This window comes from Amphibalanus amphitrite, unplaced genomic scaffold (genome assembly GCF_019059575.1).
Source record: "Amphibalanus amphitrite isolate SeventyFive unplaced genomic scaffold, NRLGWU_Aamphi_draft 000024F_arrow, whole genome shotgun sequence".
Classification (NCBI taxonomy): Eukaryota; Metazoa; Arthropoda; class Thecostraca; order Balanomorpha; family Balanidae; genus Amphibalanus; species Amphibalanus amphitrite.
This window is the reverse complement of record NW_024881520.1, coordinates 237,666-261,915: the sequence shown is the minus strand read 5'-3', so window position 1 is coordinate 261,915 and position 24,250 is coordinate 237,666. Positions and strand designations below refer to the sequence as shown.

At 46.7% G+C, this 24,250-nt stretch overlaps 2 protein-coding genes across 2 annotated transcripts in view; one reads left to right on the top strand and one right to left on the bottom strand.

Annotated features, from left to right (window-relative positions):
- Positions 1-19,773, bottom strand: part of LOC122392737 (connectin-like) — a 45,101-nt gene extending 25,328 nt beyond the window's left edge. Inside the window, exons 1-2 of the mRNA XM_043387975.1 lie at positions 19,572-19,773; positions 8,593-9,610 (exon numbers count right to left, since the gene is read on the bottom strand). Of these exons, the coding sequence (XP_043243910.1) occupies positions 8,593-9,610; positions 19,572-19,577 (1,024 nt within the window). The 5' untranslated portion in view covers positions 19,578-19,773. The remainder of the gene's footprint in view (positions 1-8,592; positions 9,611-19,571) is intronic.
- Positions 19,774-20,991: 1,218 nt separating this feature from the next.
- LOC122392729 lies at positions 20,992-24,160 on the top strand. Its single transcript, XM_043387961.1, has 4 exons — positions 20,992-21,157; positions 22,556-22,693; positions 22,853-23,044; positions 23,242-24,160. Exons 1-4 carry the CDS (start codon positions 21,151-21,153, stop codon positions 23,916-23,918), a joined length of 1,014 nt encoding a protein of 337 aa, XP_043243896.1. The 5' UTR covers positions 20,992-21,150; the 3' UTR covers positions 23,919-24,160.
- Positions 24,161-24,250: the final 90 nt, after the last annotated feature.

The window sequence follows — 24,250 nt, the reverse complement described above, 5'->3', positions numbered from 1 at the left end:
CGGCTGTGTAGCGTTTGACCTAGAGAAAAATAGAAAAATAGTTTTGGTGACCTGAGGTCAGAGGTCAGGTCAACGACCTCGAAATGTGGTTTTAGTTTTTCGCAAATAGCTTCGACAAAAATGGTCCTAGAGCTACGGCAGTGGTACCATCGCATTCGCCTTGTCAAGCCGCGTCGAATGATATATATTTTGTTCGGAAAATGTCAAGTTTCATATTGACCTCATGTGACCTCGAATGACCTCTGGTTGACCTTGACACATGAAAGGTCGTTTATGATGGATTTGTACCCGCTGATCACGAATCTGGCATCTATTTTCCTCTAAGCCTTCATTTAGAGCTTCCGGATGGCAAAATTGTCTTATTTATTATTACTAACTTGAATCAGTGAAATAGCCTCTAGCAGGGATACTCTTCTGTGACCTTGACCTTTGAGCAGCCTTGTATCGTAAGATGAACCACAAATAGGGAACTGATAAGCCTCAAAACATTTCAAAACATCTTGGAAGTTAGCACGCAAGATGTGCGAAAAAGTGACAAGTTTGAGGTCAATTTTGAGCGTGACCTTGACCTTGACCTTTGATTTGGAGCACATTTTCAGAATCCTCAGATTCTCTTCTTTCGTTTGACACCCAATTTTGCCGGTTTGATGCAGCCTGCCGTCCTCTAGAAGGCTTACATGTGCCGGTTTTGGCCTTTGACCTTGTCCTCTGACCTTGAAAATTGACCTGAGGTCAAAAATTTTAGGTGCATTAGAATCGTCTCGTAAGGACCTTTCGTTTGGTATCGCTTTTGTTTTCGTAGCTCCCTTATTTACGGAGTTAGACAGGAGGGGGCGAAAAACGCCCCCCCCCGGGCTGCGGTGGTTGGGATTACCCCCCGGGCCCGGCCGGGTTAAGCGCAAAAACTAAAAATATCAAAGAACTGACTTTTTCGGCGTTGCCCCGGACTGCGGGGAAAGCCGAAAATGGGATAAATGATCTACGAGGAATGCCGACATTGATGTTTTGCCAATTTATCTCAAACTTTATCCAAAATTCATCAAAGCTGACACGCGTTTTAAGAGCTTGAGGACGCTTGGTGCACACTGGAAGTTATAATTGTGTGATATAATAAAAAAATGCTAGGTAAATCATTCCTATAGGTAACAGGCAGTTTTGCCGGCTGAAAGTGTAATTTGTTTGACTAAAAATACGCGTTGCTATTCTACAGCAGTAAAGTCCACGTAGCGTGCTTTAACGTGCGTAATTGCACGTTTTCGGCATTACCCCAGCCAGCCATACTTTCATTTGCAGGCCCATAACTTTTAAACGTGCTGTATAAATTTCAAATAGGCAGCACACTTATGCAAAGACATGCTGAAGATTACTTGACCGAATTGGCCAGACAAACGGTAGCATAATGAGTAAGAAATGCAGCTTCAAAGGCGCATGTAGTACAAGTACCTTGAAAACGCTTTTGGCGCCCTCACAGCCGAAGTATTCCAAATGACAACTCGTAACAAACATGCGATAATTGTAGTCACTTAAGCTTCAGAGCATCACTGAGACGTGGCATCCATGTCCTACGGTTTTAGAAATATCTCGAATTTCGGCTTTGCCCCAACTCCGGCATTGCCCCAACTTCCCCTATAGTGCAGGGGGCATCTTACCCAACGCCAGGGGGGCGTCTTTCCCACCCTGTGGGGTAAGATGCCCCCTTTCACTTCTTCAGGGAAATGCTTAATAGCAAAAAAAGTTATCATATTTCAGGCACGAAAGTGTGATATTTTTGGAGAAAAATGATGTCGGCTTCCGTTGAAACTCCAAGTTTTTGCTTTCCGATCGTCATTTTCGAATAAAATCTGACATAGTAAAACCCTGGGCATCTTTCCCCACTCTCCCCTACTAAGGTCAAACCTTTTCTTTTATAATCATTTCTGACCCACACATTAGGCAAGTGCAATTAATTCCTTAGCCGCTTACTAGTCATCCCGTTCAATTGCAGAACAAAAATTTCCAAAATGCTGCCCATGCAAAAAATCCGAACTGCCGTCCACGCGACAAAGCTCTTCAGTGGGTCAACAAATGGCCACTATTACCACGTCAATGGGTGTCATTTTTACACTGCGGTCGGAAGTCCGAGACATCAGCAGCTTGCGGGGCGGCGAGCTAGACTGCCAACAAAAACACCAGCGTCGGCCGTACCATCCGATATATCCCTGGGTGGACACTGAGCGACTCTCTCTGCCATTAGGAACGGGCGGACTGGCGGCAGGCAAACGGAGCCATGAAGCGACGAGCTGCAGAGCCGGCCGGGGGAGGAAGCTGGGAGAGTTGGGGGCTGAGAGAGCGAGCCAGCTGGACAAGTCAGGGACCCAGCTGGCGAGCCAAAAACTTCTGTGGCGTGCCACCTATGACCGTAATTCAAGAACCAAGCAAGCGCACGGAGAATGGACGAGGCAACAGATCGAGTCAGGAACCGAACGGGCGAGCCGGGAGCTGGCCTGGCCGAGAGCAGCAGGGACCATAACGACAGTCAGAGCAGCAGTAGTGAGCAAGGAATCAAAAGAGCTTGGTAGCAGGGCGTAACAGGGAGGGAACGAGCCAAGACTGAGCGAGCTGAGCAGTCTAAACTTGGTTGCAGCCTGCAGGGGATCGCGGCGAATGGCGCAAGCAATATCTTTCATCTCCACTGATCTGCAACTATATTGACGAATAGTGGCTGCTATTACGCTATTCTATCCAAAGTTTAAGTGCTAGGCGGATCAAAGTTTCCATACGAACGTGTGTGTTGTGCACTTGAGAAAAGTTTTGCCCGCTCCAGCTGATTTATTCGAGGCCAAAAAATCGTCTCTCAAAGGAAAGTTATTCCTATATACGCACTGACTAATCAAGTTCAAGAAGTCGTTCAATACCAGTACATTTCTAAAGCAAAAGCCCTTTAAGACGTGTTTGCTCCATAAGTCTTAGCCTTCCCAAGTTTCGCAAAGTAAAATTGTTACGACGTCGTTTATAAAACATTCTGATGTATCTAAAACTGCTCAGTGCTCAGTGTTCCATTGGAAATACACTAAAAGATTAACTAATTTATGAATCTTGTTTACACAACAATTATACGGAAGAACAACGGAGCCGGCTGGGACATATCTTCTACATTATGAGCTTATGATGATGAAGCTGATACACTCATCAGAGCAAAAGCAACCAGGTTTACAGCAATTCATCATAGGGCACCATCCACTGACTCATGGCAGTTCTTGAAGCCCAGGTAAACACAACTCGTTTCGTGGGTCAGGTATATAAACAGTCCACCTTTGACTCAGTCGGTGTATCCCGACTCAGTCATGATGAGGACTGGAGTCATCGGACCATCGCGACAAGGTCTGACTCTAAGCCGTCACGAGTCAAGACCCGATAGACTGACTCGGTCAAGGATGGGCCGCCTTGACAAAGTCTTTATCTATACCGTGACAGGACCAGACATACGGTTACTGGCTCAGCTGTGTCAGTTCTACTACTTCATTCACTCACTCGACCTCCCTAGCACGTGTGCGTGGCCCTCATTCCATTCGGCGTAACAGCTCGCTAACTCACTAGGCTGTCCCACGCTATGGCGTCAGTATACCCGAAAACGCCCCCTGGAGACCTCTCCTTTTTCGCTCCCCTCCCTCTAACGACCGAAACAGCTCACTAAGGCACGTGTCTTCTATCCGCCGGAAGTTGATATGGGGCAGGGTGGAGGCATCATTGGTCCATTTCTGTCCTAGCCACAGGACCGTCCTGTCCCGCAGGGTGATTTGTTGCAAAGCGAACAGCGCTGGACGGCAGATACGATTCGCAGCCCCTGCAGCCACATGCCGCGCCGGCTTGACGGATGATAGGCATGGACTAAATTCTGCTGTGTACCTACTCAATACTTTAACAGGATTTTTTAGAACCTTTAGCGTTATACAGGGTGTTGCAGGTAAATTGGGAATTTTCAAACCTAATTTCAACATGCTATTAATACGGTGAATGAAAACATAGAAAGTTGAAACTTCGCACGTGTATTGTGTCATGTACGCACAGCCTTGTCACTCGATGTGACCGCCGTCGGCGTCCCGCACCCTCTCGAGACGGCGCCGGAAAGCGGAGCACGCGCGCCGGGCCTCGTCCTGGTCAATGGTGCTGACTGCCTTCCTGATGGCCTTCTTCAGGTCAGAAACGTTGGCATGAGTGGTCGAGTTGGACTTTTGTTCTACCACGCCCCACATCCAGAAGTCGCATGGATTCAAGTCAGGCGAGTTGGAGGGCCATATGTCCTTGGGTACATAAAGGGGGATCCTCTGGCTCAGGAAATCTTGCACCCTCTGGGAAGCATGTGCTGGGGCGGAGTCTTGCACCAGCATGACTTTGCTCAGGTCATAGTATTTCATCATCCAGGGGATGAGAGACTCCTTCAGGATGGTCAAATACGCGTCAGTGTCGATCATCACACCAGCAGGTATGAAATGGGGCGGCATTATGCGGCCATCACTTGCGACGACCCCGAATACCATCACTGATGCCGGATTTTTGCCTTTCATCACGGGAGCCACTTCATCAGCGCTGTAGGCGATAGCCCGCGAGTTCCGGCGGTTGGCGACCTCTTCTACGATGAACTTTTTCTCATCGACAAATACCCTGACGTCACTCCCGAGGTGCTTGAGGAGATTGAGGACCTTCGGTGCCCTCTCCCTTCGCATCGCCCTTGCTGGTTCGGTCAGGAGGCTTCGTCGTTTTCTGGTAAACGACTTCATCCCGAGGTCCTCTCTCACGGCTCTGCTGATGGTGCTCTTGCTCACGTGACGGGCACGCGCAAGCTTGTTCATCGAGGTCCTCGGTTTGGCCTGAATCGAGCGTTTCAAGCCGCTCAGGAATGTTGGTGTCCGTTTTCGGTCACTGCGAGGTGTGTGAGGACGTCGAGCGACATCCCCTCCAGCTCCTACGGTCGCGATAGTTCGGTACACGGTAGACTTTGGGTACCCAGTTAAACTTATTATGTCCTTCGCACTCTGTCCGGCGCGAACTAACTCACCAATCGTTTCCCTCCGACGCTGCTCCATGACTGCGCGATACGCGCGATATGTTAGGATTAAAATTTCAATATCAAATGAAAAACAATTGTTGAAATTATATTGTGTCAAATTTCCATGATGTTCCTCCGCATAGCAAATTTTTTGTAAGGTCATGAACTTAGTCCCAATTTACCTGCAACACCCTGTACATTCCATGGGTATGTATAATGGGATCAATATGATTATGGTTAGAGGAGACTTGCTTCAGAAACCGTTGTCAATGAAATAAAAAGGAAGACCAATTGTACCTAAATTTATATGTCAACTACTTTTTGCTTTTAATTGTATAAACTATATATAATAAGGTTATTGCAACGTTTCGCAAAGGAAGGTGAGGCAAGCAAAACGAATACGTCCCATTTGATTCTTACTCCACGCACTGTTTTCAGTAAGCCAACCCGCGCCAGTTCAACTTTTAGAATATCCGACGCCACTCGAGCCGCCCCGCGTCGGAGCCGACTCCTCGACGTCGGAACCGGCGGCCGTCGCCGCCGACGGAGCGGGGCCAGCCGTCGGCCGTCGGTGCCATCTGTGTGTGATCAGAGCGCTCTGGGACCGTATTCTCTCGACACTACCGTCAGAAGCTGTACCGGTGCCGAGAACTGAACGGCCAACTCGCTGTCGGGGATGGTGTTGAGCGGTGAGCGGTGAGCGGGGGGGGGGGGAGGGGGGATAGATGGGAGGTGGAGAGATGCAGCGTTTGAGGACAGATGAGCGGAGGATAGTGGGCGGAGGAAGGTCAGGGTGGTTGACAGGACGAGGTGAGGCGAGGGAGTTACAAATGAGGGAGGTGCTGACAATCCTAGAGTTTGGCACGCACATCTGTTGGCGTATTTAACGAAAAACGGCAATAAATTTCCTGTAAATATCAATTGCGTAAACAAGATCGCAACAAACAACTGTGATCCATGTCCAGATATAGAAAGTAACCGAGGGAAATTAATAACCCCATTTCCTGCTTGAGATTTTCACGTCTATTCTCAGCAAACCGTGCCAGTTTAAACGTTGAAGCGATTCAGCGTGAACGGTACTCGTTGTTTCTAAACAAAAGATTGAGGAAAATTAATTTCCACTGGGAATTAAACACGAATAGATGAGGATTTCTTAACCCGCGCGGGGCTGGGGGGGTAAATTTTACCCCCCTCGCGAAGTTTTGCAATATCTCAGAAACGGCGGCGCGCAGCGCCGCCAAACGTTCAGTACCTTTTCTTACATCAATTCGACACGTTCCCTGAAAATTTGAGCGAAATCCGTCGGAAACTTTTTGAGAAATTGACGTTTTAGTGACGTCATGTTCGCCATTTTCGCCTCAAAAAACGGCAAAAGTTCAAACGCCGCTAACATCTTCATTTTTAACCCTATTAGTGGCAGGGGGGTTGTTTTTATCCACCCCTCAGGTTTTTCGCGAATATCTCCGAAACCGCTGAAGCTACGATGCTGAAATTTTCTGACTTTTCCTAAAACTAAATTGGGCACATTCCCTGAAAATTTCAAGTTCATAACTTTACCAGGGGCGGCTCCAGAGCACTGGGAATTGGGGGGTCTTATTCGTGAAGTGAGTCATTTGGGCGAAGATCACGATGCTGCACCAGTTTTACGAACAGTGAATGAAAGGTTTCATGTGATAACATATACAAAGTTATTGTGCATCCTCTTTTGACACGTTTTTGCTATAATAGGCGGATCCAGGCGTCCAAAAAGGGGGGTTATTTTTTACCTCCCAACATAGGTGCCCTGACACCACCTATGCATGACCAATACAATTTTAGTCGTTCTCTCATAAGAAAATTGTAACATAACAAGACCATTGCCACCCTTTTTAGAAACAGTACCAACAAAAACCTTATTTACTATACTTTTTGTGTAACCCCAATCTCAATGATCTGTATCCGCCTATGATTTTTGAAAATGCATATTTTTAGGATCCATGTGAATTCCTGGTTCATTCTCTATCGATCGGCAAAAGTTGCGTTAAGATTGGTTCAGAAACCTGGCCGTGATAAACAGTCTAAAATGTATCTGCAATTTGCCCGTTTTTACCCCCCTCTACCCCCCCTATTGACATTTTTTAATTTTTTTTTTTTTTTTTAGAAATGTAGATCTCGTTGAGCCAAATCGAATGCCGTTTGAATTTTGAAAATCGGCCGGTTAGATCTCGAGATATCAAGGGGGGGTCGTAAACAGCCCCCCCCCCCTGCCACTAATATGGGGTAGCCAGGAGCCTGCCACTAATAGGGTTAAAGGAATCAAGACGTAACAAAAAAAGGATATACGTAATTCTACTTTGTCTATCAAATGGCTATCTCGTTTTTTTAATGTTGGATTTTGACCCAATTTTTTCCAAAAAACTGACTTTTTTGGGAAAATAACTATAAAATCCAAAATTTTGAGTGTATCGAAAAGACCGGAATATATGTCAGAGAAGTGGTCTATGTGCACCTATATACCAAGTTTTAGAAGAATCGGTTCAAAAATGTGGGAGTTATTCAAAATTGTATGACGTCACGACACACAAAAATTTTGGAAAAATGACTTTTTTGGAAGTTCTAGACCTCGTACGGAAACCAAAATAGCACCATTCGATTCTCCGTGAAAAACTGGATCAGATAGACAACTTTTTAGGCCTTAACAACCAACTTCAAAATTTGACTTCACTTTACCTGACCTTGACCTGACCTCGACCTGAAATTCATCCAGAGGTGGTCCATATCACTTATTGAGTGTGCCTATTGAATTCTATGAGTAAAATGACCCATACAACATGTGTCGCACATGCCCTTTTCTATATTTTGTTTTTGGTGACCTGACCTGACCTGACCTGACCTTGACCTTGACCTCTGAATGATATTGTATGCAACGAATATTGTCTTGGTAGCCTAAGAACACGTTTTGGGCGATCAGTCTCAGTCCATGACTCCATTCTTCGGCAACTACGGTGCAAGGCCGATACTGTAGGAACTTGCAATTTGTACCCTTAACCTGACCTTGACTTTGGCCTCAAACTTAAAATTAAGTACATGTTTTTAGTTGTTCGTGATGAGATCTTTCGATTGGCGTTTAAATTTTCCAAATCGGACCATTAGTTCGGGAGATAACAGGGGGGTAAAATTTACCCCCCCCCCCCAGCCCCGCGCGTTCGGCTGGAGACCCCAGCCCCGCGCGGGTTAAGGAAAGACAGGTGATCATTTCTACTTTGAATGTTGGCGTTTGTGTTTTCTGTTACGATTAGGAAATATTGAAGTATCAACCAGATGACTATTTTTTTATCGAACCTGAAATCCTTTTCAGGACGGGAAGCGATCCGAGGCACGTCGGCGCCCACCATCTTGAGCGTTTTTCATCAAGAAACGCACCAACACGTGAAAGTGATGTTTTTGTAAGTACCATGGACTATGGTGAGTCAGGGTGTCAAGGACTCGTGAAGGTCAGGTCACGATACTTAACTTCTGATGGCCTCCATTGACTTTTTAATTTTGCAACTTTACACATTTGTGGACAACCGAGGCATGGCACTTACCTCGGACGAAGAGGTACATCGTGATGTTCTTCAGGTTGTCCATGATGGGCGAAAATGTCTTTTCCTCCAGTGTGTCCAACACATTCTGACGCAGATCCAGGAAGAACAGTTCAGGCGTCTCCACAAAAGTACCCGGCAGAATGCTCAGCAGCTTATTGTCGTGCAAGTTCAGACGCATCAGATTCTTCAGGCCACTAAAGCCCTTCTCGCTGATGTATTTGATCCTGTTCCCCTCCAAGTCTAGCTCTCTCAGGCTCGGTAATGTGCTGAAGGTGCGGTCCTCGATCGTCTCGATGAGGTTACGGTGCAGGTCAAGTCTCTCCAGCTTTTTCAGTCCACGGAAAGTTCCGTGAGATAGGTGGTCGAGCCTGTTGTCGTAGAGCTCTAGAACTTGGAGCACGTCTAGTCCGACGAACGCACCACTGCGAATCTTGGCGATCTCGTTCCGGTCCATGAAGAGCAGCTTCAGCTTAGGTAAGTTTTTGAACACATGTCGCCCTAGAGCCGTAATCTTGTTCTTGCCGAGGTTGAGACGAGTGAGGTTCGTCAGGCTGTTGAATGCGTGCTTTTCAAGGCGCACTATCCCGTTACTGGTGAGTCTCAACTCTGCGACGCTTTCCGACTCTGTGAACGCCTCGCTGACCACCCGCGTAATGTTCGCGTTCTTGATCTCAAACATCCACAGCTGGGGTGTATAGGAGAGGATGCGCGACGGCACAAAGTCCAGGCTGCCGTCGCCGCGCAGGTTGACGGTGAGACGGTGGAGACGCTTCTGATGATGGAACGTGTCCCAGAGGGTGCTGTTCGGCCTGGTGTCGCCGTACACCCAGCAGTTGCTGATGGTGGCGTCGTCACGCGTCAGGTGGTCGCAGTAGCAGTACGTGGTGTCCGAGAGGGACTGTAAGTCACACATGTTCTCCAGCGCGTCCAGCTCCTGCGTGGAGAGCCGAGGCTGATCCCTGGCGGCAGCCAGAGAGAAGAGCAGCCACAGGAGCGCCGCGAGGCGCCGCGGTAAGCTCTGGAAAATAGAAGAATAATTATCAACACTTACTTATTGCACAAAACGTTTCTGACAATCATGCTAGTTCGGAGGCACAAACGTACACAGGGAACCAATTTATGAATTTGGCAAACTATGACAATAATATATCTATGACAAAATACAAATATGTATATGGTATATCATGACAATTTATGAAGTACGTTATCTTATGACTTCAAACGTCATGTTCATCATACATGGTTGCGTGGGCTACGAAGCGTAACACAGCTCTATCAGCCCTGTCAACAAAACACTTTCCATCTCAATCGCAACTCAAGACCACATTTCAATCGCATACTGAAGCTTTCGAATGCAAATGTCGTCCGCATTTCGCCACGAGTGGCTGCAGGATTAAGCCCATTCTGCGCTGGTCTGCGCTATTGACAGAGCTTTGCTTTTGGCACCCCATCGAGCAGCATTTGGTATTCAGAGAGGAACGTAGGCAAACAGTTCGCGTTATAGACTGCCGGAGTCTAGCGGGAGCACCGCCAGCCTCGGTGGAAGTGTTGAGCTCTTCAGGCATGAAAGTTGGGTTACAGCAAACGCTATAAGCGAGGGCACCACCTAATTTTGTTGAAAATTGCCAGCATTTGTCGGCAATTTTGTCGCAGAAGCCTTTTTTGTTGAAAATTGCCAGCATTTGTCGGCAATTTTGTCGCAGCGCAGAAGCCAGAAGCCAGCGAAAACAGATTTTCGCTGTTGGAATGGATCAGTGCCAGGGTACTTACCTACCTACAGTCATGTCGACGACGAATCCTACATCTAGGCACGTTTCGGCAAAACAGGCAATACCTTTGTATACAAAGCATGTCAAATTTGTTTTTACTATAGTAAAAACAAATTTGACATGCTTTCAACATTTACTGCATTTCATCGTGAACAAATTACAGTCTTTTATCATTTTCTCTGTATAAGAATGTATGTCTTTATTATCTATACCTGTCACCGGTTTTGGTCCATCCCCGTACAAAATCGATTTTGATTTTGGTCCATCCCCGATTTTGGACCTCACTTTCCACAACCGGCATCTGGTTTCTATGAACTATAGCTGACAACGTAACCTCCTTTGTTGGTGCTGGGGAGTCGAACGAGATCCCGGTGCTTCTCCGCCAACTGGGGCGTAAGTAACCGGTGCCTTCGTGGCCAGAAGAAAATACATTGACGCCGCACAACTCCGCGGCACAACAAGATGCCGGTATCGATTCGGTCGCCACCAAGGAACAGGGCTGTCTAAAGATGACAGAAGGTTTGTGAGCGTGGTCAAGAGGTGGTTCTAACCTCCATGGTTGATTTACGTTTGCCTTGAGCGTGCAAAGAACTGCATTTTCCTTCCTTGTTGCCAGTAGAGAAAATCTTTTCAGTGATCAGCACATGTGGTGCATCAGTAAGGCGTCATTTTTCCCTCGGAAGTGAGTAGAAAATAGTCGAATTTTCCCTTAAAATGCTGAGGCTTCGCCAGTTCCATGCTTCGCGAAGTGTGAAGTATGACTAGACTATCGAAACTGTGAAGCGACACATACCCGACGCTAAGCTTCGATAATTGAATTAACTCGCGCCCCGTAGGAGTATTCCCGGACCATGCCACTCGTGGGGGGAGTCTCGCCCCCCCCCCCCTAATATCTCGAAAAGTGTCCAGACGATTTTCAAAACTCAAACGGCGTTCGATAGCCCCACTGCACTGGGACACTACCATGTGATCAAATTTTGTTGACCTAGGTGCAACCGATGAGGACACGGGTCACATCAAAATCAAATCAAAGGCAATCAAAGGTCAAATCAAAGGTAGCCCCTTTGACCGTTTACAGGCCTCCTAAGAAATATGTCATAACATCGAGTAAAAGGCATGTTATCGGAAATCATAGAACTATGACTATGTTCCGTCTTACAACTTTGAAAATATTTCAAAATTAATTACTTTCATTTTTGAGCGACAAGGTCCAAAATTGTCAAAAATATCATTTAGAAGTTTTTAGTGTAGCCCTGCTAATTTTAAACCTTTTGGGGTAGACTATATTTTTTATTATTACCTATGAAATAAAAATGACAAACGCCACTAAAAAATTATCACTCTAATAATAATTCATTACGCTACTACCTCATTTAACCCGCGCAGTGGAAGGGTTGCGAGTACTACGCCCAGTGGAAGGGGGGGGGGGGCGGATGTCGCCCCCCCTAAGATCTCAGCTCCCACTGGAGCTAGAAAGACGAAATTTGGAGGGTAGGTGAAGGCCATGGGGAACTCTGTTGTGTGTGAATTTCATGACCCTAGGTCAATATCTTCAAGGTCAAATGAGGTCAAATGTGGTCAAATCTGCCATATTAGCGACTTTTTTGCGTTTACACGCCGATAACTCAAAAAGTTACCAGCCGAATTTCTTTTTTCTTTCACTATACGAAAGATCGAACATTTGGGAGTATGTATGGTGAATTTCTAGATAATCCAACAATAAATATGGCAGTTAGAAGCCTGCTAAGGGTAAGATGTTGCCGGCTGAAGCGGGATCGGCGGACGCGGGAAACGCGGCAATCACAATTTTGTGTTTACACACTCATAACTCAAATTGTTTCCGGCCGATTTTCAAAATTCTTTGACCATATGATTGCCTGTACATTTCTCAGTCTTCTCACCGAATTTGACGCGAATCTAATATAATCAGCGGTAAGGAGCGCGATGTAAAGACGGAACCGTCCCGCCCCGGCACAGTCTACAATTCAGGCGGCGCGTAACGGCTAGCGCCGGCCGCCGCGCCGCCGCGCCGCCGCCGCGGCAGGATGTTTGACTTTACACCGCTATTACTAGAAACGTTGTGAACCGATTTTCTTATTTCTTGCACGAGAAGATCCGCAATTCAATTTTGGACAAGTAGCCAAAATTTCACATTGATATTATCTTCGCGGCGCGAGTTATTGGCGAAAAACAGGAGGGGTGGGCGAAATCCGCCCCCCCCCTTCCACTGCGCGTGTTAAAGGAAGACTGCCACCTTCAAAAAGTTTTCTCAGATCGGCCTATGATTTATTCCCTGGACAAAACAAAATTTTAGAATTCACCTGACAAAGTATCATCACGTGAATCGCGAAAAAAATTGTCGATTATCATACATTTATCAATCGGTTAAAGGGACCCTCCCACCTTCAAAAAAGTTTATGAATTGGCATGAAAGTGATGTCGCTCGGTTCAGAAAGAGCGAAAACGAATATCTACCAAATTTCACCGAAAAATATTCACCGGTTTTCAAGATATTAGACTTTTACTTTTGTTTACTTTTTTTGGATCTCCGCTGTTTCTAGCGACTTTATTTTAGAAGTGCGGCGTTTGCGGCAGATGCTGCGCGCAAATAGCATATACCACCGCGTGCTACAAAACGTTTTAGTCAAACATTTAAAAATCGTTAGATATCTGCGCTGACGTCACACATTCAGAGGGGTATTCCTAAGCATTAGCCCCTCTGAATCAAAATGCTGCAATTTTGAAATTCAATATTTCCGATTTAAGGTATTTCTCGATGTTGTGAGTGCCGAAACCGGTAATTGTGAGCCAGGGACCCCATTTTGGCTATCTCAACTCAAATCTAATGTTAAGGTGGGAGGGTCCCTTTAATGTCTAGCGACAATGTTTACACATCACTAGACTTCAAGGTCATAAGATTATTACATTTTATTTGAAAAAGTAAGGTATTTTATGATTTACTAATATATGATTTCATAAGAAATTGGCCATGTTTAATTTATTTTGCATTTAAGTTCGTAAAACATTTAAAAATAATGGCTCATTTGGAATGGGTCTGGCCCATGTTAAACACCATTTCCCACACTTTTTTGGAAAAAATGAACTACTGAATATATAAGTTTAACTTTTATTTTGACACTCCAAAATTCTTCTCTGATCTCGAAACAATCAAAGTTTTCACATATATTTACCAAAAGATAAGAAAATTCATGTTTCAAAGTTATCGATAAACAGTAGAGATGTCGGTTTTCTTGGACTAAAAAAATGGCATCAAACTGAACTTTGGTCTCCGATTTCTCGCAAACGGGTTCGAATTTCGGAAAACCGACTTCAGTCTGGGACATGGGTGGCTCAGCTCTAGTGAAAACCGTTTTGTGGAAAAAAGGTGGCAGTCTACCTTTAAAGCTACGGTGTTCATTGCCCAACCACCGTTTCATTGGCATTTTAATTTCTTTTTTACAACAAGGGTGAAGTAATAAAATACGCTCGTCGAATTCTATAGACTGCAGCATTCGGCCTAACGCGACACGCACGCTACACTTTCGTCCATTTATTTGTTCTAGAAACTTTGGTGACTTCCAGAGGACTGGACAGATGAGAGGATGAAGCGAGGACGAGAAAAGCTTACTTGGCCAGTTGTTCGTAAAGTTAGATGAAGGTGACGACGAACTAATCTCGTGTGCGGCTTGGAGCTTTGATGGCGTTCGCCAATTCATCGCTTTCGGCGGTACTCGCCGGTAAGTCGTACCGAAAATGCGTGGACGGAAAAAGATATTGCAAAGCGAAGTGATACACGCTTGCTTTGCTTGCTAGTTGCTACATACATATGCTTGCATGTCCTAAGCCCGCCAAGCACTTATCTGTGTGTGTCCGTTTTCACTTGTCATCTAAGCATGCTGAATGCATTGCATTTCATCGGTTGCATAGTTAGATGTCAAAACGTATCAAACGCTTTCAATTTGCTAAGCCACTTATCATATATCATCGCTGATTGTTATCTTGTTGTCAGTTATTGATGGAAGTAATTATAATACAAAGTGCAGCAGCAGGGTTTAGATCTTCGTCTGAGCAGCGATACTTTCCCTCGATACGCGGCTGCATTCTGCCATTGCTAAAAGTCGATTAAAAGTTAATCGACAGGTGCTGTTATGATAACATTGAAAACTCCTCATTGACAGCAATTGGACGATTCATTACAGTGGCTTGGAGTTGCTTATAGCATTAGTTGCTTGTCTTGAATGTAGAGTCAAATACCTCAGGCCTGGATACAGACGCTTTAGTCCTTCGAAAGTGGCGGAGGAGACACGACGCTCACCACATACGGACCTTTTTCCCTCACCCGGAACCTATTTGGAACCGCATGCATGTTTATCGGTTTCATTGATCGAGCCCAACTCGACGCTGATAGATACGACCGAAAACCAATCCGCAGTTGAGTGCGATATGAACGTCACATTGGCATAACTGAAGGCGCTGTGAAGATGATGACTTTGGAAGCTTCTTCTCGCCAAGAACGTCTCGTACTGCAAATGGAATTGAAGGAGAATCGGAGGAGGGTGGCCGGCTTAAGTGTGACAATTTCCATTTCTAATCAACCGCCGGATCATGTTTATCAAACGTACGCCGTCGAGCATCAATGTTCGAATGTAACTGGCTCTGAAAGTCAGCCTCTTGAGATGCATCCAAACATCCGTCTGTAAGGAGCAATTCAGTGGCCCTCTATTGATTTGGAACTTAGGTATAGAATTGAAGTTTAACTCCACTGCAATACCTGGAACTCGCAGCTTTTCAAGTAGAAACTATTGGAAACCACTTAGAATGGAGCTCGAAGGAGCTTTACTTCTCACCTTACACGTTTGATAAAAAATCATTGAATTATTTCAACTGTAACTCTACTAATGTCTAATGCTACCGGTGAAAGGTGGGGACCTAAAAACCTAACTGCTCTCCGTTTGTTATAAGTCATATAAAAATATACAACCAACGTATCCAAATGTTCAGTATAGACAAACTCGCATCCGATGGTCAACAAGTAATCCATTTTTGATGCACAATGCACATTCATTTCCTCGTGTATACCTTCTGGAGTAACTCACATTTTGTTATAAAAACCGTCCCTAAATGTATACCTTATCAATCATACCGGCTACCTACCATGGCTGGTGACAAATATAGAAGCAGGAAGAAGCAAGCGCCAAATTTCGACGGACGGCTGCGTCCAACTCTGCTCAGCCCTTGACCGTCTATTTTTACCGCCGGGGACCATGTCTCGCCACCCTCCGTTTGACTGCCGACTTCCGCCAAATTCTTGAGACGATACTGCTCGGGCCTGGCGCTGAGTGCCAGAAGCCGTGGGAGAGGGGAGAGGTCGGTAGAGGAGGGAGAGGTGGCGGGGGCTAGGGGTAGTGCCTTGGGGAGGGGTCCCGATGGTCGGCTTGTCAGTAGGTCGGAGTTACCTGACCCATGACGCGGCTCCCGGGTATTGCTTACGGTTGCCAGGGGGCGAGAGAGAAAAAGAAGTAAATAGGAATGAAGTTGCTGATGAAGACGGTGCACGATAGACGGCTAACGGTGGACGGTAGACGGCTAGCGGTAGACGGTAGACGGTTAATGGTAGACGGTAGACGGCTAACGGTAGACGGTGACGGTGAAAGAGAAGGCGGAACACCGTGTGGACTGTGAGTCTGAATATGGACATTGTATATACGCCCTACATAACGACTGACTAGTTATTATACGTTCTCCTGGTGGCGGGGACCAACAGTACGGAACCGGCCTATTGGCCCCAAGGGGTATGCCAATGAGGCGCAATTTCGAGGGAATGACAATTAATTTCGAGAGAATGAAAATGAAATCACAACTGGGAGAGGAATAATGATCTGCGCTGAACAAGGATAGGTACTTGGTAAAATTTAACGTTTCATTTGTGAGTAGTGTGTAGATCGTTTCAAAACATTTTAACCCTCGCCGGCCGAGGGGGGGGGGGCGGGTGCCGCCCCCCCCCCATAGGGTTTTTTCGCGATAGCTCCGAACACGCTGGCGATAGAGAGCTGAAACTTGGCATACCTGACCTTTGATCCAAGCCGGATCTTTTGACACCAACCGCATTTTTGGGTCAGGTCAGGTCACTGACCTATGACGTCATAAGTGAACCTCTGCACGGTCTTCAGATGTCGCAACTTCGCAACGCCCTCACTGCAAGAGGAAATGTCACAGGGAAATGAAACTTGCAGGATCTAGTATCCATTATGAGTTCCACAACTTGTGTATCTCGGATTTTTCCTAAAGGTCATATGAGGTCAGGTCATTTTCGTGACCTCACCGTTATAAGTCAATGGGGAAAAATGAAAACTGCTATTCTGGCGCCGGGAACGATCTCCAACTATCTCAAGCACAAAGAATCGTGATTTGATGCACTCCTTGCAAGGTTAGATGCGTCACTTTCGCAATGTTGACCTTTCGTGACGTCATTTATGACGTCATCAAGGTCATATTAGTTTTTCGTCAATAACTCTTGATCAAATTAAGCTAGCGATTCGGGAAAGCCACCAATGGACTCAGGAAGGCCTGCCGAATCGAATGATATGCGACATGACCTCTTTCGACCAACTTCGTGACCTGGGGGTGCTGACCTGACCTTGACCTGAGGTCAACACCCCAAGTTGACCTGACCCGGACAAAAAGTATATCATTCGACGCGCCTGAGCGAGGCGAACACGATGCTGCCAAAATCGGCGCTCTGCGGCCGTTTTTTGCGAAGTTATTCACCAAAAACTGAACCGTACCTTGGGGCACTTGACCTGACCTCAGAGGTCATCGGTTGACCTAGGACCTTAAAATCGGGTACCAATCTCTGCGTCTCGTAACGGCGCACACGCTCGTTTTTTCCGCGACGCGCTAGCTCCACCAGGGGCGAAACGGCGAGGGGGTCGTACCCGCCCCCCCCCCCCCTCGGCCGGCGCGTATGTAGAAAACCAATAGGTCCGGCGAGGGTTAAGTCGCCAACAGCAATGAAGCCCGTAAAAACTATCCAGCAAAACTAAAATTTTCCATGTCAGAACGAATTGGAGAGGACATATGTAACAGAGAACAGCCTGGTAGACGAATCAGGGGCCACTGCATGCACGTCACCGCAATCGCATACTACATGAAATCCAACGGAAAGAAAGTTTGTAAAGGAGAAAACAATGACGAGAGCAGACGCATATCTCTGCAGTGAAATAATGCATGCAACTGCTCTAATGGCGGGCAGTTAAGGGCAAATTACACTGCATAAATTGTTGCTCTTTGGCTGAGTGACGCTAATGAGATGTCATTTATGCCGCAGCTCGTCACCAAAATTGTCGTGTGTGGCCGCACTCTGGCCCTACCGCAGTGCTCTGGATTCCAGCTAAACGATCCGCGCAAATATTCGCATTTAGCTGCATGCGAACCGTGTTTAATCATTTAATTACAAACACTGTTTATGGTTGAATAGCTTGTTGATGGTAAATGAAAGCTGATTTATAGCTCAATTATAACCAGGATTAGTTGAAATGTTACTAAATTTGCCATTTTGATGAGAAGAAGCTAAGGACGACCTTGTCTGGCCGAACGTTGGGCATTACAATGCAACCCGTTATGCCTAGAACATATAATTTTTTTGCAGGGATTCCACAGGTAGTGAGAGGCGCCAAACCGACTCAAAGAAATTACGAAAATGGACGAAAAAGAAAGTCTCTGTTTGAAATACAGCTATTATATATTAAACCGCGAGTAGGTAGAACAAATCTTTTAAACGTCTCGCCTATCGGCTCGACGTTTAAAAGATTTTTCTACCTACGAGCGGTTTAATAATTTTATCCCGAACTGCCGATATCTTTCGGGAGCTTAAAGGTGAAAATTACATTTTATATAAAAATAAGACATATTTCAGCAGAGCCAGAGACAACGAGAAGCAGAGACAGATGAAGCTTTGAAAAACGGTCCAAACAATGTGATCGGTCTGAAATTGACGGGTACATTGAAGATGAAGTCAAAAATAGAACTAAAAAAGAAAAGGAAAATGATGTTTCATTGCGTTTCCCAGCGCATACTGGTGAAAATAACGAGACGGTAAAATGGCAGAAATGTCTACTATATAGACGTTTAACAGTTGTTAATCGTCACTAGACATTTAACAAATCAGTTAAACGACATCTGATAATTTTCTCTCTTTGCACGTGAAGCAATGGACACTGTCTACGGTGCGGGATAACGACAGCTAATCGGCCTCAAAGGTATAATCAAAAGAAGTCTGGTTGATGCATTTTGTGTCCTTTTGTAGGTAATATATTTTGCATTTTCATTTGTCTGCCTCTTCATTTGCATCATTTTTACCTAAATTCTTTTTACATTCATACATATACCTATATTTCTTACACATGATAATTGGGATGGAACACAAAGCGCGCTTTTCCATTTGCCTCGTATTATAGCCAAATTGTCATAGGTTTGTACACCACGTGCCTAGGAAAGAAACGGAAATGGTCGAGTCGCATGTGAGGATAGCTCTGGCATCAGACAAACTTCCGGACCGTGTGGTTATCTTCCCACGGCGTTCTTTCAGACGAGGAAATCTATAACGTCTCTGAAATGGATGCATGATCGCTGACACGGCAATGCAATAAGGTTGATCGGTAACGTAACCCGCGCGCCGCTGGGGTATTCAGCCGAACGCGCTCGTCTGAAGGCTGGTTCTGCCCGTCTTATTTCCAAACGGATAGTCGTAAAGAAAGACGGTGAAAACGGAAATCAAAATCTGCCAACGATCGAAGAATTAACGAACGAAAAATGCTCTATGCAACGAAAAATGATTAGGTAATGCAAACTTCACTGAAGTTGGTATATTCTTTTTCCATAATAACACTTTTGTGAGTTCATGACTTTTTATTCAGAACAGGTTTTATTGTTTAAAATAATTATCTTCTTTAAATACAGTTGAATCCACATTGGTGACGCGGCGGCGGTGGCTTTATTAACCGGAGTCAGTTATGCTTCTATGGAGAAATCCGTGAACAGCTCAAGTGGCCACAATAAGCGGCTGAATTTAGGTATCATCCGAAAATTTATTAATTAAGCGGATTCTTCTGTATTGCTTATTTCGATACAGGCGTGAAGACTACCATGTGAAAACAATTCGATATTTACGGGCGGATCAGGTGCAAAGGGAAACTACACTACAGCGCTCACCATCATGGCGATTATCCAGTTGGATCTTGGATGCCGGGAGCTCGAGTCGCGTGCCGTCGTCTCGCCCCCACTCCCCGACCGTTCCCGGTCCACCGTCGAACCGGCACTGCTGCCGCCGCTGCCGCTGCCGCCGCCGCCCGCCCGCCGCCGCTGGCAGACGCCGCTCGCAGTCTAGCGTCGACCGCCCAGACGGTGACGTCATACCGTAGTAGATGACGTCATGGCTGCGTTTCAGCCTGGTCGGTCAGTTCACTTGTTCACCAGTTGGTGAAATGCAATGCCTGGTCGGTCAGTTCACTTGTTCACCAGTTGGTGAAATGCAATGTTCGGTCAACAGTTGCGTAATGCACACCTGAGTTTCGTTACGCATCATGGAGATGATTTGTTAAAAACGTTCCTAAACTTTTTCTTATAACGTCCCGAACACGTCACCAAATAGAACCAAAACTTGGCACACCTAATTTTCCGATCATCTTTCGGACATAGACATTAAAATTTGCTTTCTTTTCAGGTCAGGTCACCTAACTACTATGATGTCATAAGCGAGGTCAGGATCGGCGGATATAGTTTTTCTTGTAATCTGAAGTTTTCTCCCTCCTCACCGTCAAACGTGATAGGTTATTAGTGTTTATTGATGTTATGTAGGTATGTGTAGTGTAGCTTTACTGATCCTCAAGACAAATGATTAGAATAAAATGAATGCTAAATTTGCACTCAACGCTTACGAACCCATCATGTGTCGAGGTCGTCCAAGGTCATCTGGGGTCACTTTAGGCCAACCAATTGGCCTTGACCTTTTCCAAACAAAAAGCATCTACCTTCCATCATTCGACTGTCTCGACAGGACAAACGTGTGCCCTATGAGCGTTTTTAGTTTTTCGCCATTAAAACCAAAGCCCGATTTTTCAGTGATTTACCATCATTCATTGTCAGGTCACCGTTCCACCAGTAAATGAGACCAAGCGCGCTGTTCGTGATCAGTAGCGGCGGAACACCTTCAATTAAGGAGGGGGGGGGGGGGGGGCACTGCCGACGTTTGGTCCCATTCTTTCCATGCAACGCCCATAGGGCTCATGTTATAATTATGCCAAAATTAAAGGGGGGCACGGTGCCCCGGTGCCCTCCCCGTTCCGCCGCCTATGTTCGTGATGAAACGTCACACTTCTCATATGGAGCTGCTTTTCGAAGAATGAAAAAAGTTCTTTTACTTCTTTTCATCAGAGTGTCGCTAAGCTGCCTCACACTTGCCAGAGTCTTCAGGTCTGTATTCGAAGTTAGAGAGCGGCTCAGTCATCAGACTTGGGCAAATGAACATCGAACGCTGTTGGACCCAATGGCTCTGATGAGAACACAGAGCCCGGGGAAGGAGGAAGGGGGGGGGGGGGTAACCACGGGCCGAACCGTATGCCTGTGACCGGGCGGCTGCAGTCGCTCGTCAGCTGGCCCGGGTCAAGGTCGCAGGGCGGTGAGGTGAAGAGCGTGCGCTTTGAGACCCGGGAACAGAAGACCGTGTGTGTGCTGCTGATTTTGAGATCGTGTGAGCTGAAAGTGTAATTACAAAGTGTTGCGCCCGTCTTCAATGATGAGTAAGTTCAATTACTCGCTCTGCTCGTAATGGAGATCTACCTGTAGTAGCAAGGAGCATTTTCTTGCGGTAGTGACGAGTAAATATTAATATGTATAATTAAACGTTCAACGCCATCCGCGCCGGAATTAAAGTGTCCATGGACATCAAAGAATCGATACCTCACCAGAAGCAAGTGAACTTATTCCGGAGGCAATTACGGCTACCGTAATAAATTAATCGTGGTTTAGGACACCAACATCGCTGTATCACCACACTCGCATGGACACGCATTTTTTATTCTAAAATTTGAAATGGTTGCAAACCTGCACCGCATTAACCCTCGCATGTGTAGGGGGGGGGGGTCGGATGGACCCCCCCATGGTTTTTCGCGAATAACTCGCGTAAAAAGCGGCCGATCGCGACGAAACTTTCAGTACCTTCGCATTGATCAATTTGACACCTACCCTGCAAATTTCATGACCCTGACCCAAATGACCTTTGACCTGTGACCTCTTTTCCGAGACCATGTTTGGCCGGAATCGCGATTCGGCGTACACGTACGTACGTCGGCTCGCATTAGCCGCGCGTTTGCAAGCTTTTCGTGGTTTCAAACGTTCAAACATGTGATTTGATGTTGCTCCCATGCATTAGGGTGGGTGTCAAGGTCACCTGAAGGTCAGGTCAGGTCATTGACCTTTGGTGACCTCGGGTGACCTCGGTTCACTTTTTCGAGTTTTACATGTTTCTAGGCTAGTTTTTGGAGCTGAATTCGAATTTAGCAACCATTTGAACATTTACGAAGTAGTTTTGGTGCCTTCGTAACATGTTACGAAGCTGTCAGAGGCGGTTGACACGTACTACGAATACCCGTCACGACGCCTACTGATTGACCTGACCTGACCTGACCCGACCTGGTCTAAATGCTTAAAGACATCATCTGTGATCAAAACTAACACGATATTCGTGATCAGCACCCCGAAAAACCCCTTAGAAGCCACACTTTACGACTTTCTAATAGGTCCCGATTTTCCCGGCTTTGGGTCATTGACCTGACTTGGAAGGTCAACCAATGACCTAGGACCTTAAAATTGGGTAGCATCGGCTTCCTCTCGTCACGGGCAACACGCTCGTTTTTTTCCGCGAAGCTCTAGCTCGATCAGGGGCCAAACGGCAAGGGGGGTCCAACCGACCCTCCCCCCCCCTACACATTAGAAGCTGGAAAACGCCGCACACATGCGAGGGTTAAGTCAGCTTTATGTGTTTACAGTCACATTGAGAGCTGGCTCGTGGCGTTTGTTTCTCGGAGGCGGGAGGAGCAAACGCAACTTATAGAATGGGAGATGGAAGAAAGGACGATTGTTTTCAGTGCCCTAGACACACCTTACACGATTGGTGACCTTAAACCTGCTCTCTGCAGTTCCGTCTCCGTCTGTCAGCTACGAGGAGCGTCGCCGCGAGCTGGCGCTGCTGGAGCGGCTGACGGCCGAGGCCCGGCTCCAACTGACCCAGCAGCGCCACCTGATCCGAGCGCCCAGCGTCGAGACCTCCGAGGAAGGTCGGTCCATCAGCAAACGAGCCGAACACTTGCTGAACATATTTCAAAAGTAGCTTTGTTGCATAAAGTATCGGTTTTAACGTCCGAGACATCTGGTTTCCCGTTTTAAGGGACGATTGCGTTCTGTGTTCATTAGGTCATCCGTTGTACCCATTCCAGGTATTTTGATCTCCAAGATTCTGGGCATCTTCCTGTTCCTGTTTCTGCTGGTCGGCATGCTGTTGTTCTTCCACAAGGAGACTGACTGCACCGCCAGATGGTGGCACCGGGTGAAGAGGGGACTTCGAAGGCTGGGGAAGGCTCTCCGACACAAGTTGTTCCGCTTCGACCGGATATGGAGCTGCGAGGAAGGTTAGTACCTACTCTATTTCAAAGCCCTGACGTTGCGAATCAGTAACAAAATAGAAGCTCAGGACACTGGACCGTACCTGTAGGCATTAGTGTTACGATTTTACATAAAATCGTCAAGTACGCGACATAAGTTCAAATGTTTGCCAGTAGGATCAAACTCGAATAAGCACTGACAGCGCTTGGTGTTTTTTTCCCAGAGGTTAGCAGCTCTTCCGACGGCTCTGGACCGGGTGTGTACCGCACCATGTCCGATAACGACGTCACTGAAATGGAGCCGCCCTCCAGCGGTACGATGTTCGACCATCGGCAGGCGCTGCTGGAGCTGTTTGCCGATCTGGAGTTGCACCACGAGGTGGTTCAACACAGTCTGCGAGGGTACAACGCGGCACTGACCCGACTCGACGAGCGGACCGCGGCGCACGCGCGGCCGGACGCGGCGCCGTCAGCAGCGCCACCGGATGCAGTAAAGGTGGCGCCACTGCCGGGCATTCTGCGCGTGCCGGCAGCGGCTCTGGGCACCAGATCGCACCATCGTCACGGACATCACCGTCATCACCATCACCACCACAAGCACCGGCGCTGCGAGACTATTGCTGAAGAGCACCACGAAAATCTGGACCAAGATGACAGCGATGTCACCCAGGAGGCAAGAGGTGACGTCACCCTAAACTCGAGAAATCACGTCACTCCGGAAATGAGCAACGACACGAAGTCTGCAGGGCGTGTGACTGGCACATCGGTAATTTGTGAGGGTGGAGGGCAGCGCACTGATAACAGTGATTCGGGCTATTGTGCTACTGACGAATCGGACGATGATCGCTGTCAGACCCAGAACAGTGCCGCAACTCTGAGCAGGCGTGTCTCTGACGTATAAGAGGCAGGGTTTGAGTCAGAATATGTCTGAGACGTCACAGACATACACAGCTCAAACTGCTAGAGCTTGGCTTTATTCTCGCAAGCAGCGGATGCTCGGCTGATTTTCTCGCATTTATGAACCCCAGTATGACTGGTGGCATTGGCATATTTATGATCGCCGAGTCTTATGTGTCATTCACTTTTTAAGTACGTGAGCAGTGTTTTATGGGTAAATATATGTTTTATTGAATTTGAATCAGATTCTGTTGTGCAACGACTTTGCGTTCATGAGCAGCCAGACTGTCGGTCGTGCACGTACTGACTCAAGGCCACATCATTGCTTTGGGCGCT

What these genes read in the sequence shown, in the direction of transcription:
- LOC122392729 (XM_043387961.1), top strand. An exon ending in CGTCGAGACCTCCGAGGAAG is followed by an intron (nt 22,694 to 22,852) that starts GTCGGTCCATCA and finishes TACCCATTCCAG; the next exon opens with GTATTTTGATCTCCAAGATT. An exon ending in GATATGGAGCTGCGAGGAAG is followed by an intron (nt 23,045 to 23,241) that starts GTTAGTACCTAC and finishes TTTTTTTCCCAG; the next exon opens with AGGTTAGCAGCTCTTCCGAC.